This window comes from Balaenoptera musculus, chromosome 11, assembly GCF_009873245.2.
Source record: "Balaenoptera musculus isolate JJ_BM4_2016_0621 chromosome 11, mBalMus1.pri.v3, whole genome shotgun sequence".
Taxonomy (NCBI): Eukaryota; Metazoa; Chordata; class Mammalia; order Artiodactyla; family Balaenopteridae; genus Balaenoptera; species Balaenoptera musculus.
Window position 1 is genome coordinate 97,016,784 of NC_045795.1, and position 14,670 is coordinate 97,031,453.

General features: G+C 39.1%; 1 protein-coding gene across 6 annotated transcripts in view; it reads left to right on the plus strand.

Annotated features, from left to right (window-relative positions):
- The window catches only part of FANCD2 (FA complementation group D2), a 59,587-nt gene that overhangs the window by 1,579 nt on the left and 43,338 nt on the right, over positions 1-14,670 (plus strand). For all 6 annotated transcript variants that reach the window (XM_036868714.1, XM_036868718.1, XM_036868716.1 and 3 more), the window contains exons 2-14: positions 203-295; positions 1,859-1,999; positions 2,596-2,663; positions 2,830-2,933; positions 3,343-3,403; positions 5,111-5,163; positions 7,871-7,949; positions 9,004-9,128; positions 10,933-11,020; positions 11,864-11,968; positions 13,140-13,240; positions 13,630-13,738; positions 13,964-13,999. In XM_036868714.1, the coding sequence (XP_036724609.1) occupies positions 232-295; positions 1,859-1,999; positions 2,596-2,663; positions 2,830-2,933; positions 3,343-3,403; positions 5,111-5,163; positions 7,871-7,949; positions 9,004-9,128; positions 10,933-11,020; positions 11,864-11,968; positions 13,140-13,240; positions 13,630-13,738; positions 13,964-13,999 (1,134 nt within the window). In that variant the 5' untranslated portion in view covers positions 203-231. The remainder of the gene's footprint in view (positions 1-202; positions 296-1,858; positions 2,000-2,595; positions 2,664-2,829; positions 2,934-3,342; positions 3,404-5,110; positions 5,164-7,870; positions 7,950-9,003; positions 9,129-10,932; positions 11,021-11,863; positions 11,969-13,139; positions 13,241-13,629; positions 13,739-13,963; positions 14,000-14,670) is intronic.

A 14,670-nucleotide genomic window follows, 5' to 3' on the forward strand; every position in this document is an offset into this window, starting at 1 on the left:
AAAGAGGCAATTAGGTAAACAAGTCTTGAAAACAAGGGAGTTTTGACCAGATAGAGGAGCTGAAATTTTCTCAGCACCTGGATTTAGATAGCATTATTGTAAAGTCTTTGGTTTTGGATAGTTTTCTTTGAGCTAATAGCTTTAACTTCTCAGAATTCAGCTTCTAACAGGTAATTTCTGTTCTCTGATTTGCTCTGCAAAGTAATTTAACTGAAGAAGGCTTTGGTCAAAATGGTTTCCAAAAGAAGACTCCCAACATCTGAGGATAGAGGGAGCCTGACAGAAGATGCCTCTAGTAAGTGTCTAGTCATTTGTTGCTTTATTTCCTGTAGCAAATGTGTGAGGCACTAAAAGGGTTATAAAGTTCCTGCTTTCAGGTGCTGGAGTCACCAAGGCTTAATGGATGGGGCACACAGAATCTAGTATCAGGAGATTTGGAATGAAATTTCTGCCTCTAATTGCATGTATGACTTTGGGCATGCCCATAGTCAGTGAGTTTCAGTCTCCACATACGTAGGAGGAATCTACATACATAAGAGCTTAACTATTGTACATCCTTTAGGTGCTGGGGCACAAAGATACGACATAGTCTATACCCTTTATTTTTTATTTTTATTGTTTTTAAAGGATCTCTGGATTGGGTTGTATTTTAAACAAGCTCCCCCACTTCCCACCACTTTTTAAAAAATATTTATTATTATTTTTTTATTTTTGGCTGCATTGGGTCTTAGTTTTGGTATGCGGGCTCTTCGTTGCAGTATGTGGGATCCTCCTCTGCTGTGTGAGGGCTTCTCTCTAGTTGTGGCATGTGGGCTTAGTAGTTGCGGTGCATGGGATTAGTTGCCCTTTGGTATGTGGGATCTTAGTCCTCTGACCAGGGATCGAACCCTTGTCCCCTGCATGGGGAGGCAGATTCTTAACCACTGGACCGCCACGGAAGTCCCTTCCCTTTAAAAATCTTATGTCCCCTTTCCTGCCTTAAAAATGATGATCTAGATAAATGCTATGATGGTGATGTACAAAGGAAAAGCATCATATCAAAGCAAGCACACCAGAGGCAAAGTAAGAGTACAGAATCTGTCCATATGAGAATGCAGTTGACAGAAGCCCTAAGAGTTCCAATGAGATGGGGTTGATAGTCTTTCATTCATCACACTCATCCACTCTATTAAGGCAATTCTAACGTTGCTTCATTAAGGGAGAAGAGTAGATAATCATACTTAACTTCAGGTACCTTTTTGTTTTTGTTTGCTTATTTTTTATTATTTCTTATGGGTTGAAAGCCTTGGGATGAAATCAGCCTGGGCTTTGTACTCAAAGATATGATGTAGGAGAACCTGCTGCATTCTTTCTACCTCTGTATCCTGATCGTTGGTTCTCAAACTTTGGTGTGCATCAGGATTGTTACCTGGAGAGCGTATTAATAATTCAGATTCCCATGCTCCATCCCTGAAATTTTGATTCTGTAGCTCTGGGACATGACCTAAGAATATGCTTTTAGTAAGCTTCCCAGTGATTCCAACACAGTGGTTTGTAGACCACATGAGACACCCTGACTGCTTTAGAACTTGGCTGGAAAACACTCCTCTGGTCATTCTTGTTAGAGGTGGCACATTTTGAATTCTTCAAATGAAAACTCAGTAGGTGAAAATAATTCGATTTGTTGATTGTTCTATTTGTTTGTTTGCAAGCCATTATTGCTGACCCTTGTTAGAGATAAAATTGCACAGCAGCATCAGTTCCAGTATAGTTCTTCAGGAACCCATCACCTTCCCTGTTAGGGTTATTGTTCTAGGGTTTACATTTTAACCTTTGCTTTACTATTTGTCACATTCTTGAAAATTTTGTCTACTTTCAGAAGCCAGAAAACAGCCACTTTCCAAAGAGACAAAGAAATCTCATGTTCATAATGAAGTTGAAGAAAATGACAGTGTCTTTGTAAAGCTTCTTAAGACATCAGGAATTACTCTTAAAACAGGAGAGAGTCAGAATCAACTAGGTAATATTTTAATCAGAATCTTTTGTCTGGGTATAGTGAAAGGGCTCAGAACTTAATCATGGATTTTCTAGAGAGGCAGTGAAGATTAGAAATGGGGACACCATCTGTCTTAAGATAAGGATGAAACTGAAATTGCTTTTTAGAGAATGTTGTTATTCTCTTTGGTCCTGATTAATGCATGTTAAGTGAAGTATGTCTAATCCTTTTTTTTTTTTTTAAAGGAAGAATGTTATGTACTAGTATTACTTTATGTTTTCTTGTGAAAAAATAAATTAATACCTAGAGAGCAATTAGATCTGTGTCAGAATAATTTCAGAAGAAAATTTATAAAGCCATGTAAGGCCCTACTTTGGGGGCATAGATTATTCCATCCAGCTAAGGTTTTGGCTTTTTTTTTTTTTTTTTTAAGAATACTTAGTAGCTATCCTTTGTAAAAGCTAATTCTGTTTTGCAGTGGGTTTATAAGATTTGGCTCTGAAATTAGGTTGGAAATATCTTTATTGTTTTATCAGACAGGAACCTAGGTCTTAGGAAAGTAAAACTTTGGTAGGAAGTGTTAAAGACACTGGGGACCAACTAGTCTTCTTTCCTCATAGCTGTGGATCAAATCGTTTTCCAAAAGAAGCTCTTTCAGACTCTGAGGAAACATCCTTCTTATCCCAAAGTATGTATTTTCTCCCTAGTATTTTTGTTTTTGCCAGCAGTACTCTGGAATTGGGAGTTTAAAGACACTAGCATAAAGTTGAATAGGCTTGAATGATTTTAGCTAATCGACAGCAAATGTTAAACTAAAAATCTTACTCTTTTTTTTTGTTTTTAATGTCACTAAGATAGTAGAAGAATTCGTTAGTGGCCTGGAGTCTTACATTGAGGACCAAGACAGTTTCAGGAACTGCCTTTTGTCTTGTGAACGTCTGCACGATGAGGAAGCCAGGTGTGGAGACGAAGCACTGGACTGTTGCTGAAATTTAGTCTGTTACACTTAACTGGATTGGGAGGTGGGGTTGGGGCAGAATGTGATTTTTTGGAATTTTACTTTTGATTTATAGCTCTCTTTTCCTCAAAGTTTTAACCTAACCTTTAAATTATTAAGTTTATGATAACAAGACTAAGAACCAGAATGTTTTCTAGAATGTGTCTCACCTGTGTTGATACAGTTTCAACTCTACTTGTCTGTGACTTAAAAGCTATCTTCTCATGTTCTGTATGTTCTTATCTAACAGGATAGTTTCTCCTTAAAAATTACATAGTTAACCAATTTTATGGAGAAAGGATAATAAAAACATTAAAACAAGAAAAACAAAATAGAAAACCAATCTCTCCCTTTTTTTTTTTTTTTACAGCATGGGCACATCTTACTGTAAGAGCCTCATTAAATTGCTTCTGGGGATTGACTTATTACAGGTGAGACTGTGCCACTTTTTCTGTGAACATTTAATGGATGTGATTTGTGGTGTATGCCCAAGTGTAAGTGGCTGGAGCACAGGGCAGAGCAGGGTTAATGGGAGAGTTTGGGTTTGCAACAGTTTACCACAGCCCTGTTGCTGACATGAATCTTGTAGGGCAATATCTTTGTCTTTGGACTGAGCTGATTAACCCAATACATCTTGAAGCCTCATTTATCCTGGCGGCCTCTGATTCCTGTTTTGTAAAGCTTCATCCTGTGTGCTCTGAGTACCTTGTATATCTCTGCCATATTCACATCTGCATCATCTCCCATTTAGCTTCGTATTTGCTTATTAACTAGATCTTTCCCTTTTCCTCCTCCTTTCTCTCTTAATTTATTGATTAGACAATCAGTGAGATGTTTTAAACATCTCAAATTATAGAAATGTATATACAATGAAAAGTCTCCCTCCCACCCTGTCCTTCATTTTTCCTCTTTTCTTCTCTTGCACTGTTAATCTTCCCACTCTCTTTTCCTTTTCATTGGAAATCTTGAATATAATTTAGTTAGCTTAAATCTAAGAGCTCTCTTGTTCCTCCAAAGAGAAATCTTTTCTTGCAAACTATTTGATAATCTGTTAAAGCCTGCATATCATGGGTTAACAGTTGTCATCATAATTAATAATGTTTTTGATTATCCGATTATTTTAATGTTGCCTTGATAGCCATTTTGTAATTTTTCAGAGGACAGATTATTGATAAATCTTTGTATTCCAACAGGTTATATTCAAAATATAGGCAGCATTCATGTGGACATACTTTTTTATTTTTACATCTTTATTGGAGTATAATTGCTTTACAACGTTGTGTTAGTTTCTGCTGTATAACAAAGTGAATCAGCTATATGTGTATATATATCCCCATACCCCCTCCCTCTTGAGCCTCCCTCCCACTCTTCCCTATCCCATCCCTCTAGGTGGTCACAAAGCACCTAGCTGATCTCCCTGTGCTATGCAGCTGCTTCCCACTAGCTATCTATTTTACGTTTGGTTGTATATATAAGTACATGCCACTCTCTCACTTCGTCCCAGCTTACCCTTCCCCCTCCCCGTGTCCTCACGTACATTCTCTACGTCTGTGTCTTTATTCCTGTCCTGCCACTAGGTACATTAGAACCATATATATTTTTTTTAGATTCCATATATATGTGTTAGCATACAGTATTTGTTTTTCTCTTTCTGACTGACTTCACTATGAATGACAGACTCTAGGTCCATCCACCTCACTACAAATAACTCAATTTTGTTTCTTTTTATGCCTGATTAGTATTCCATTGTATATATGTGCCACATCTTCTTTATCCATTCATCTGTCAGTGGACATTTAGGTTGCTTCCATGTCCTGGCTATTGTAAATAGTGCTTCAGTGAACATTGTGGTACATGTATCTTTTTGAATTATGGTTTTCTCAGGGTACATGCCCAGTAGTGGGATTGCTGGGTCATATGGTAGTTCTATTTTTAGTTTTTTAAGGAACCTCCATACTGTTCTCTATAGTGGCTGTATCAATTTACATTCCCGCCAGGTGGACATTCTTATAATGAGAATTTCAATTATAGCAGGGTTTTTCCTCCAAGAACTCTCGTTGGAGAGAATTACAGCTAATTATACATTTCTGTTGTACATTTCGAGACAATCTCCTAACTCCCTATGTCTTCTTTTTTAGCCTGCCATTATCAAAATCTTATTTGAAAAGTTGCCAGAATTTCTTTTCAAAAAGTAAGTGGAGTTACTCTGGAATGCTCAAAGTACCCTGGTGTACTTATGTTTCTCTCTGAAAAGGTTGCTCTGAAGCATCATTGGTATGTCTGAAGATCGTATTTATTATGACTCCAGATTCTTAAATGACTACTCAAGTTTTACTGGGGTGACTTTCTTTGAAATTTTATCTATTTATATGTCCATGTATTCCTAGAAGGATACACAATAAACGGGTAATAGTGGTTGTCTCCCAGGAGTGGAGCCAGTTGGCTGGAGTTATATATTCTCTGAATACCTTTTACCTTTTCAATTTTATACTTCATGTGTGCTACCATTTTTTAAAATTTACTTTAAGGGAATTTCCTGGCGGTCCAGTGGTCAGGATTCCGGGCTTTCACTCTCTTGGGGCCTGGGTTTGATCCTTGGTCGGGGGAACTAAGATCCTGCAAGCCGCGTGGTGTGGCCCAAAAAAAAATTCTTTTTTACTTTAAAAAATAACTAAGGGACTTCCCTGGTGGCACAGTGGTTAAGAATCTGCCTGCCAATGCAGGGGACGTGGGTTCGAGCCCTGGTCCAAGAAGATCCCACATGCCGCAGAGCAACTAAGCCCGTGCGCCACAACTACTGAGCCTGCACTCTAGAGCCCGCCAGCCACAACTACTGAGCCCACATGCCACAACTACTGAAGCCCGCGCACCTAGAGCCCGTGCTCCGCAACAAGAGAAGCCACTGCAATGATAAGTCCGCGCACCACAATGAAGAGTAGCCCCCACTCGCCATAACTAGAGAAAGCCTGTGCACAGCAACGAAGACCCAATGCAGCCAGAAATAAAAATGAATAAATAAATTTACTTAAAAATAGTAATAATAAAAAAATAACTAAGAGAAAAAAAGAACAGCCTAACAGAAAAGTAGATAAAGGTCATGAATAGACAATTCACGGAGAAGAAATATAAGAGCATTAAACACTTTTTTTTAATGCTCAAGTTCATTAATAATCAAAGACAACAATTTCAAACAGTAAATAGATTTTTTTCCTTCTCAAAGGATCTCCCTTGTTGAGTGCGATGAACAGGCATGCTCATATATCACTGGTAAACATATAAAGCAATGTAATTACTCTGAAGGGCAGTAGGTTGTGTGTATCAAAACCTAAGATTTTGCATACCCTTAAATGTTCAGCCATGCCTCCAAATTTATCCTAAGGCAATACCTCTGAATGAAAACAGTAATGAATAATATTACCATTTAAAGTAACAAAAATTGTAAACAGATATTCAACTGTAGGAGATTGGTTAAGTAAATTAGGTATATCCACATAATGGAATATCATGTGGACATTAAAAATTATAAAGAGGATTATTTAATACCATGCATTAATTGAAAAAAAAGGCTACAAATCAGTATTTACAGTTCCACTCAGTATTTTGTTTAAAAAAGGTACATACATACACATTTACATAGATAAATATACACATATATATCAATGGTGGACCTCTCTGGGTGAGAGGATTTAGGTAATTTTTATTTCCTCCTTTTTAATATGTGCTGCTTCTGGGTCTTGTATGTAACAATAGTAAACTTGAAGATTTATCTTTAGAGATTCATGGTTTGCCTGAATGGCTTGCACTGTGCTTTGTGTCCTGGCTAAGTCTTTTTTAGCAGTTAAATTTGTCTATAGTAAACAAAGACTGAGAATGCTGTCAAGAAGTGCTGGAGGTGGTCCAAAAGTTAGATATAGGAGGCTGGGAAGAAGGCAGAGACTGTCATTTTAGGGGAAATAATACTGGGAAATTATTTATAATAATTTATTATGAAGATTAATGAATAATAATTAATGATTATTAATAAATATTGTTATATTAATGATAATACTAATACTGAGCCAACTTCTCTTCATCCTTAAATGGTTTTTAGTACTTTGACATAGTCTAAATCTGACCTGTTTCCATAGTGGTAAAAATTACTTGCATTTTTTGGTACTTACCACATTGATGTAATTAGTTTTTTACCTTTTATTTTATTTATTTAGTTTTAAAATTTATTTTATTTATTTTTAAAATTTATTTTGGCTGCTTTGGGCCTTGTGCGCAGGCTTTCTCTAGTTGCCGCGAGGAGGGGCTACTCTTTGTTGCGGTGTGTGGGCTTATTGGGGTGTCTTCTCTTGCTGCGGAGCATGGGCTCTAGGCGCGTGGGCTCAGTAGTTGTGGCTCGCGGGCTCTAGAGCGCAGGCTCGGTAGTTGTGGCACATGGGCTTAGTTGCTTTGCGGCATGTGGGACCTTCCCGGGCCATGGCTCGAACCCGTGTCCCCTGCATTGGCAGGCGGATTCTTAACCACTGCACCACCAGGGAAGTCCCAGTTGTTTACCTTTAAAAACAATTTATCTTACTCAATTTGTTAAAGTTTGTTACCTTTATTTTTTTAAATTCTTCATATATTTTAAGAGATACTCTCCAGACCTTTCTTCCCCTCTCTAAACCCTCCCCAGATATAGCCACTAACAGTTTAGTGCGTCTTCTTCCAGACATCTGTCTCAACATACATAAGCATATGTCTCATGCTTTTTTTTGTATTACCTGTGTGTTTAGCACAGTGTGCAACGATGGTAAGTGTTTAGTAAATGTTAACTGAATGGCTGAAAATGTTACATGCAGTATTAATGCTTGCTGCTGTGTAAGTCAGAAAGGCTACGTTCCTGACTTCTCATCCATCCTAACATTCAGCATGAACAGTGATGGACTCAACATGCCTCGACTCATCATCAATCAACTGAAGTGGCTTGACAGAGTTGTGGATAGTAAGGTAAGTTGGGGACTTTTTCTGTCTCTTGGATTTATAGAGAGTATGTTTTCCACACTTAACAACCAAACTTTTGGCATTTGCATGGTATTTTTTCCTTTCTAAACAAAAAATTCATATTTTTCTATCCATTATCTTTTTTAGCTTTAATAATTTGAAAACCATGGTTATTTCACCCATTAAATTTCTCTAAAATAAGAAATGTATCTAATTATGATGACTGGATGTCATTTATTAAATAAATTAAATATTTGGAAGGAATTCATTAACTTCTCAAAGTACAGAGATTATTATTATGTTTTATTTCTCAAAAGCAATGAGATCCGAAACCATCCTACTTCACTGCAAATGTGTTATTTTAATTACACATTGAGGAAAATTTCTTTGGGATTATGTTACTTGTTACTAAGCACCTTGGTAAAGTTGAATCTGTTCTGAGCCTATTGCTTAAGGCCCATTTCTTTTCAGAGTTCTTAAATCATTCTACTAATTTTTGTCAGACATTCAAAGGCTCAATCTTTATTTGGAAGAACATGAGTTTTGGAATCTCATCTGGGCTGGAATTTTGGGCCTGCCACTTATTAATTGTGTATCCTTGAGCAACACATATCCCTACATTTAAAAAATGGGAATACAGTTGTGAAGATTAAGTGAAATAAAGACAGTAGAAAAGGGAAAAAAAAAAAAAGCAAAAGAACCCCCAATTGTTGGACTTCCCTGGCAGTCCAGTGGTTAAGACTCTGCACTCTCCCTGCCAGGGGCCCGGGTCCAGTCCCTGGTCGGGGAACTAATATCTCACAAGCTGCTCGGTGCAGCCAAAAAATTAAAAAAAAAAAAAAAAGTATTAAATAATATGCCATCCAGCCTATTTTTTTCTATGTACCATCTCATGTGTGAAAATCTCTGGGTCACTTACCTCTGATTTTAGGCTTTGAGCTTGAGTGTGTGTGTAGTTGTCATATTGTACACAAAATAATTCTAGCTCTACTTTTCATGAGTAGGAAGTCTTTCTCTATTCTGGGTAGTGTTACAATTCTAATAGTCTCCTCCACTGCAGGATCTCACCACCAAGATCATGCAGCTGATCAGTATTGCTCCAGTGTACCTGCAGCATGACTTTGTCACCAGCCTACCTGAGATCCTAGGGGATTCCCAGCATGCTGATGTAGGGAAAGAACTCAGGTGGGTAAGCACCTCGTTGGCATCTTGAGCAAGACTTCACTTTGGGAGCCTTATCACTGCAGTATAAAAAGAGTAGTAATAATGTGTTTCTTTTTTTATAAAAGAGGATGATACCCATCTTTCTAGGGTATGGAATTTGACTTGCTTTTCTAATAATGAGTGTTTTTTTTTTTTTGGCTGCGTTGTGTCTTTGTTGCTGTGCGTGGGCTTTCTCTAGTTGCAGCGAGCGGGGGCTACTCTTCGTTGTGGTGCACGGGCTTCTCATTACGGTGGCTTCTCTTGTTGCTGAGCACAGGCTCTAGGCGCGCAGGCTTCAGTAGTTGCAGCACAAAGGCTCAGTAGTTGTGGCACGTGGGCCCTAGAGTGCAGAGGTTTCAGTAGTTGTGGTGTGTGGGCTCAGTAGTTGCAGCATGTGGGCTTAGTGGCTCCGCGACGTGGGATCTTCCTGGACCACTGATCGAACCCTTGTCCCCTGCATTGGCAGGCGGATTCTTAACAACTGCGCCACCAGGGAACTCCCTGGTTTTAACAATTAATTAATTTATTTATTTTTGGCTGTGTCGCGTCTTCGTTGCAGTGCGTGGGCTTCTCATTGTGGTGGCTTCTCTTCCTGCGGAGCACAGGCTCTAGGTGTGCAGGCTTTAGTAGTTGTGGCACGCGAGCTCAGTAATTGTGGCTTGCGAGCTTTAGAGCGCAGGCTTAGTAGTTGTGGCGCACGGGCTTAGTTGTTCCGTGGCATGTGGGATCTTCCCGGACCAGGGCTCAAACCTGTGTCCCCTGCAATGGCAGGCGGATTCTTAACCACTGTGCCACCAGGGAAGCCCCAATGAATGTATATTTGAGTAGATCTGTATACTTTCTTTCTTTTCTAATAATGAGTATATATTTGAGTAGACCCGTGTATGTGTCATGAATATGAAGTCTGGCTTAGGATTAGATGTGTAAATTTGGTCTGCAGAGACATAAACATTATTCCTTTGTTTTGTTAACATTTTCTCTATCCAAGGGTGTCCTCAATCATGACTGCACATCCACATAGTTTGTGGAGCTTATTAAACATCAACTTCTTTGGTCCCTAAATGATTCATTCTAATGCACATTGCTGTGTCAGATCTATTGCAGACATCCATTGCTTACTAACATTTATGTGAAAAATACTAATTGATAGGGTAATAATGAAGAAGAGGAGAACAATATCACTACATAATTTTATTTCTGTTTTAATGCAACCACGTATTTATCCTAGTAGTTAAAAACTTCCAATTTGTTATACCTCCTTTTCTATAGTTGTCTGTAAAGCTGTCTCCAAAAATGTCCAGTGATCTCTTGCTTTTGTGCTTTTGGGCAGGATGCTCCTTCTGTGTATAGCACTGTATACCCCACTTTGCCTGCTTGTCCTTTTGTATAACCTTCTCTTAGGATCCATCACTGTCCTTCTCTACTGTGTGCTACTGTAGCACCCTACACGTACGTCTATCATGTTTATCACACTTCACTGTAATTGTGGTAGGTTTTCTTTTTCCTTTTCTCAGGAAGGATATATACCAAACTCAGTAGTGGTTTCCTCTGAGTAGTGGGTATGATGAGGTAGGGCTTCTTGTTTCTGCTTTGTTTATTGTTTGAATTTTTCAAAATGAGCATGTATTTTTTTTTAAATCAAGAGAATGTTAATGAAACATACTATAAATAGAATTTAATTGAAACTAAGTATATCCTCTCTTCCTATACCTTGAGTGATTTTCCCGTCATTATTTGCCCAGCTCTGTTAAAATTTGCACACCTTCTCTCTTTCTACTATTCACAGTGACCTTCTAACAGAGAATACTCTGCTCACTGTCCCCATCCTGGATGTCCTGTCTAGCCTCCGACTTGAGCCGAAGCTCCTGACTAAGGTAGGGAGGACTCTGCTCTCCAGAAAGAGCGCCAGCTTGCTCGCTTCCCAGAACCAATGTCAGTCAGTCATTGCCTTGGACCAATCGCATATAATGAAAATTTCATTTTGAAACAATGCTGAATGACGTTTGCTCTCTTTTTTCTTTTCAGTGAATTTCATATGCCATACTATGATAGACTAACTGCTCATTTTTTTTTTTTTATTATGTTTATTTTTGGCTGTGTTGGGTCTTCGTTTCTGTGTGAGGGCTTTCTCCAGTTGCGGCGAGTGGGGGCCACTCTTCATCGCGGTGCGCGGGCCTGTCACTATGGCGGCCTCTCTTGTTGCAGAGCAGAGGCTCCAGACGCTCAGGCTCAGTAGTTGTGGCTCACGGGCCCAGTTGCTCCGCGGCATGTGGGATCTTCCCAGACCAGGGCTCGAACCTGTGTCCCCTGCATTGGCAGGCAGATTCTCAACCACTGCGCCACCAGGGAAGCCCATAACTGCTCATTTTTAATCAGTATGTTTTAGTGGAAATCTTCTGTATTGCCTGTATAGTTACAAACTGCTCCCATAGGAATAACAACTTTTTATGCCTTCCTCTAACCAGTGGAAAATTCAGGCTCCAAAATTAAGAGAAGACTTTCACGTTTATCACCTGTCTGTTTTTGAAGAAGCTGTAGCGTTAACAATTGAAAGCTTGTAATTTGGAAAAAAAATAAAATGAGACGTTTTTCTTCCAAAATTACAAGTGAGAAAACTGAGTGAGAGAAATAATTTTTCTAATTTTACCTATCGAGTCAGTACTAGATTGAGGCATTAACATGAAAATATGTAAGGTTTTTGTGCTTTTTATGTTTAGGTCCGCAAGTTAGTGATGGGTAAGCTGTCATCTGTCATGTTGGACGATTTACCTATGATCATCAAGTTCATTCTTCATTCCATAACAGCCACGGATGCACTTGAGGTACCCTACTGTTTCCCAACAAACACTGTAGGCAGCTAGATCCTAGCAGGTACAGGGGGTAGCAGTGGTGCCCTTGTGAGACTCAGAAGTCAAAAAAAGACTAACCTTGAGGAAGATACATCAAGATAAATCATTTAAATTAATCAGTTCTAATTGCTCGTCTCCGTCCCAAAACTAATTGATAATGCTGATTAATCCAGCAGGGGAGAGAATGGAGCTACTACCCAGACTTGTTGTTCTGTATAAGCTGCTACAGGTTATATTTGCTATTTCAGTGTAATGCCTGAAGGAATTCTGAAATTTTAAAGAGCATGACGGGGACTTCCCTGGTGGTCCAGTGGTTATGAATCCACCTTCCAATGCAGGGGACGCGGGTTCAATCCCTTTTGGGGAACTAAGATCCCATGTGCCACAGGGCAGCTAAGCCCATGTGCCACAACTACTGAGCCCACGCACCACAACTAGAAAGCCCATGTGCTGCAACTACAGAGCCCGAGTGCCACAACTACAGAGCCCATGCGCTCTGGAGCCCGAGCACCATAGCTAGAGAGAAGCCTGCACACCACAACGAAAGATCCCACGTGCTGCAACAAAAGATCCTACGTACCACAACTAAGACCTGATGCAGCCAAAAATAATAAATAAATAAATATTTTTAAAAATAATAAAGTAAATAACATGGCATACTATACTCACATTAGCTATTTTCATCAGCTGCCTTTTTCAAAATGCCTTGTTTAACAATACATTTAATTAGTTAAGTAAGTAAAACACTTTATTTTATTTATTTTTGTCTGTGTGAGGTCTTAGTTGCAGCACATAGGATCTTTCGTTGTGGCACGTGGGCTCTTCTCTTGGGGCACGTGGGCTTCTCTGTGGTTGTGATGCACGGACTCCAGGGTGTGTGGTCTCAGTAGTTGCGGCACACAGGCTTAGTTGCCCCGTGACATATGGGATCTTACTTCCCCGACCAGGGATCAGACCTGTGTCCCCTGCAATGGAAGGCGGATCCTCAACCACTGGATCACCAGGGAAGTCCCAACAATACATTTAATTTAATACTTCTTCCTCAGTCTTTCAGGAGAAAGTTATGGTTTTTCTATTGAAAGAATAGATTGTGCCTATCTGCTATGAATGAGCAGAACACATAGCTAATATTTATTTGCCATAGGTAATTTCTGAGCTTCGGGAGAATTTGGATCTGCAGCATTGTATTTTGCCATCATGGTTGCAGGCTTCTCAAAGCAAGTTGAAAAATAAAGGACAAACGAGGTATAAACTCATGGACAGTTATCACCCTTTTTCTCACATAGGCAAGGAAAGTTTTCTGACATTTATCCTGAAGCCAGGACAGAAGATCTTAATACTTAACAACTACAAATAGTGGTAGTAGTATTACAATCATGTACTACTATACAGTTTTTCAAATCATATTTCTATGTGTAAGTATCTGTATGTGTGTATATGTGTGTGTGTGTGTGTGTATTCCCTTTGCTCTGCAGATCAATTCCAGATAGACTGCAGTACAATTTTACTAGCCATTGTACACATGAAGTTGTGACTTGTTTTAAGGCACATGGCTAGTAAGCAGGAACCCAGATCTTACAGGTTCCTCTCTGGTAAGTGGAAGAATGATTTTTTTTTCCCTCTGCTACTTGTAGTTCTTCAGGAAATCAAGAAAACAGCGGTCAAGACTGTGTTATTCTTCTCTTTGACGTAATAAAGTCAGCTGTTAGATATGAGAAAATCGTTTCAGAAGCCTGGATTAAGGTGAGTGAGATCTTTAAACATTGAGGAAGAAATGGGTGGCAATCAGTGACAGATGTGTAAGTAAAGATAGTTGAAATAAGAGTCTTAAAAGTCAGTCAAGTAGAAATAATAGATGATGGTTGCCAGATGGGCAGATTGGTTCTCAGATAAGAGAACAGAGCATGCTGAATAAGGCGAAAGGTGTTCTTATGTGTTGTAATATTTTTGTAACCCTTGTTTTTACAGGCAATTGAAAACACCACCTCAGTGTCGGAACACAAGGTAATGTTCGTGTACTATGAATTTTAAGTATTGCAGATGTAAAATTAGTGATATTTGCTGGCTTTCCTTCCTGCTGTTTTCTCTGGCTCCTTCCAGTCATCCCTTCTGTGACTTTCGTAGCTGCTCTGATAAACATTAGCTGCCTGAGGAAGACGGTCTGAAGGGGTGACTTGCCAGATGGTCTTTATTCTGGCAGTAAAATGAAATAAAATATCCATAAGGGGAAATAGTAACATTCCAAACAGGCATAGTGAGTTGCAGTCAAAGAAGCTGAGTCCCCTCCCATGAGGAGGTGAGGACTAGAGTCACCTGGGTCATGAGTTAGGTATTCAGGCCCCTCTGTCTGTCTGATTGCCCTTCCTCCCACCACATGGAATTGTCAAGATAGTGGCATTTCATGTTTCACTTTCCTTTACCTGACAGAACTGAATCAAATAGTCCATCTACTCTCAGGGCAGTGGTACTGAATCTGTCTTAAATCTGGAGATACTTTCTTCAGTCAAGAAGACAGATGATTGAATTTCTTGTGTACTGATTGGTTCCCTTTAAGGATTTTCTTTAGTTGGAATCTCTTGTTTTGTAGAGTTTTGTTAGTTGGATTTTCCAGTTGTTGGATGACTATTTTAAAAGCTGCTGTGATACTGAATAAAACAATGAAAAACTCAATAATT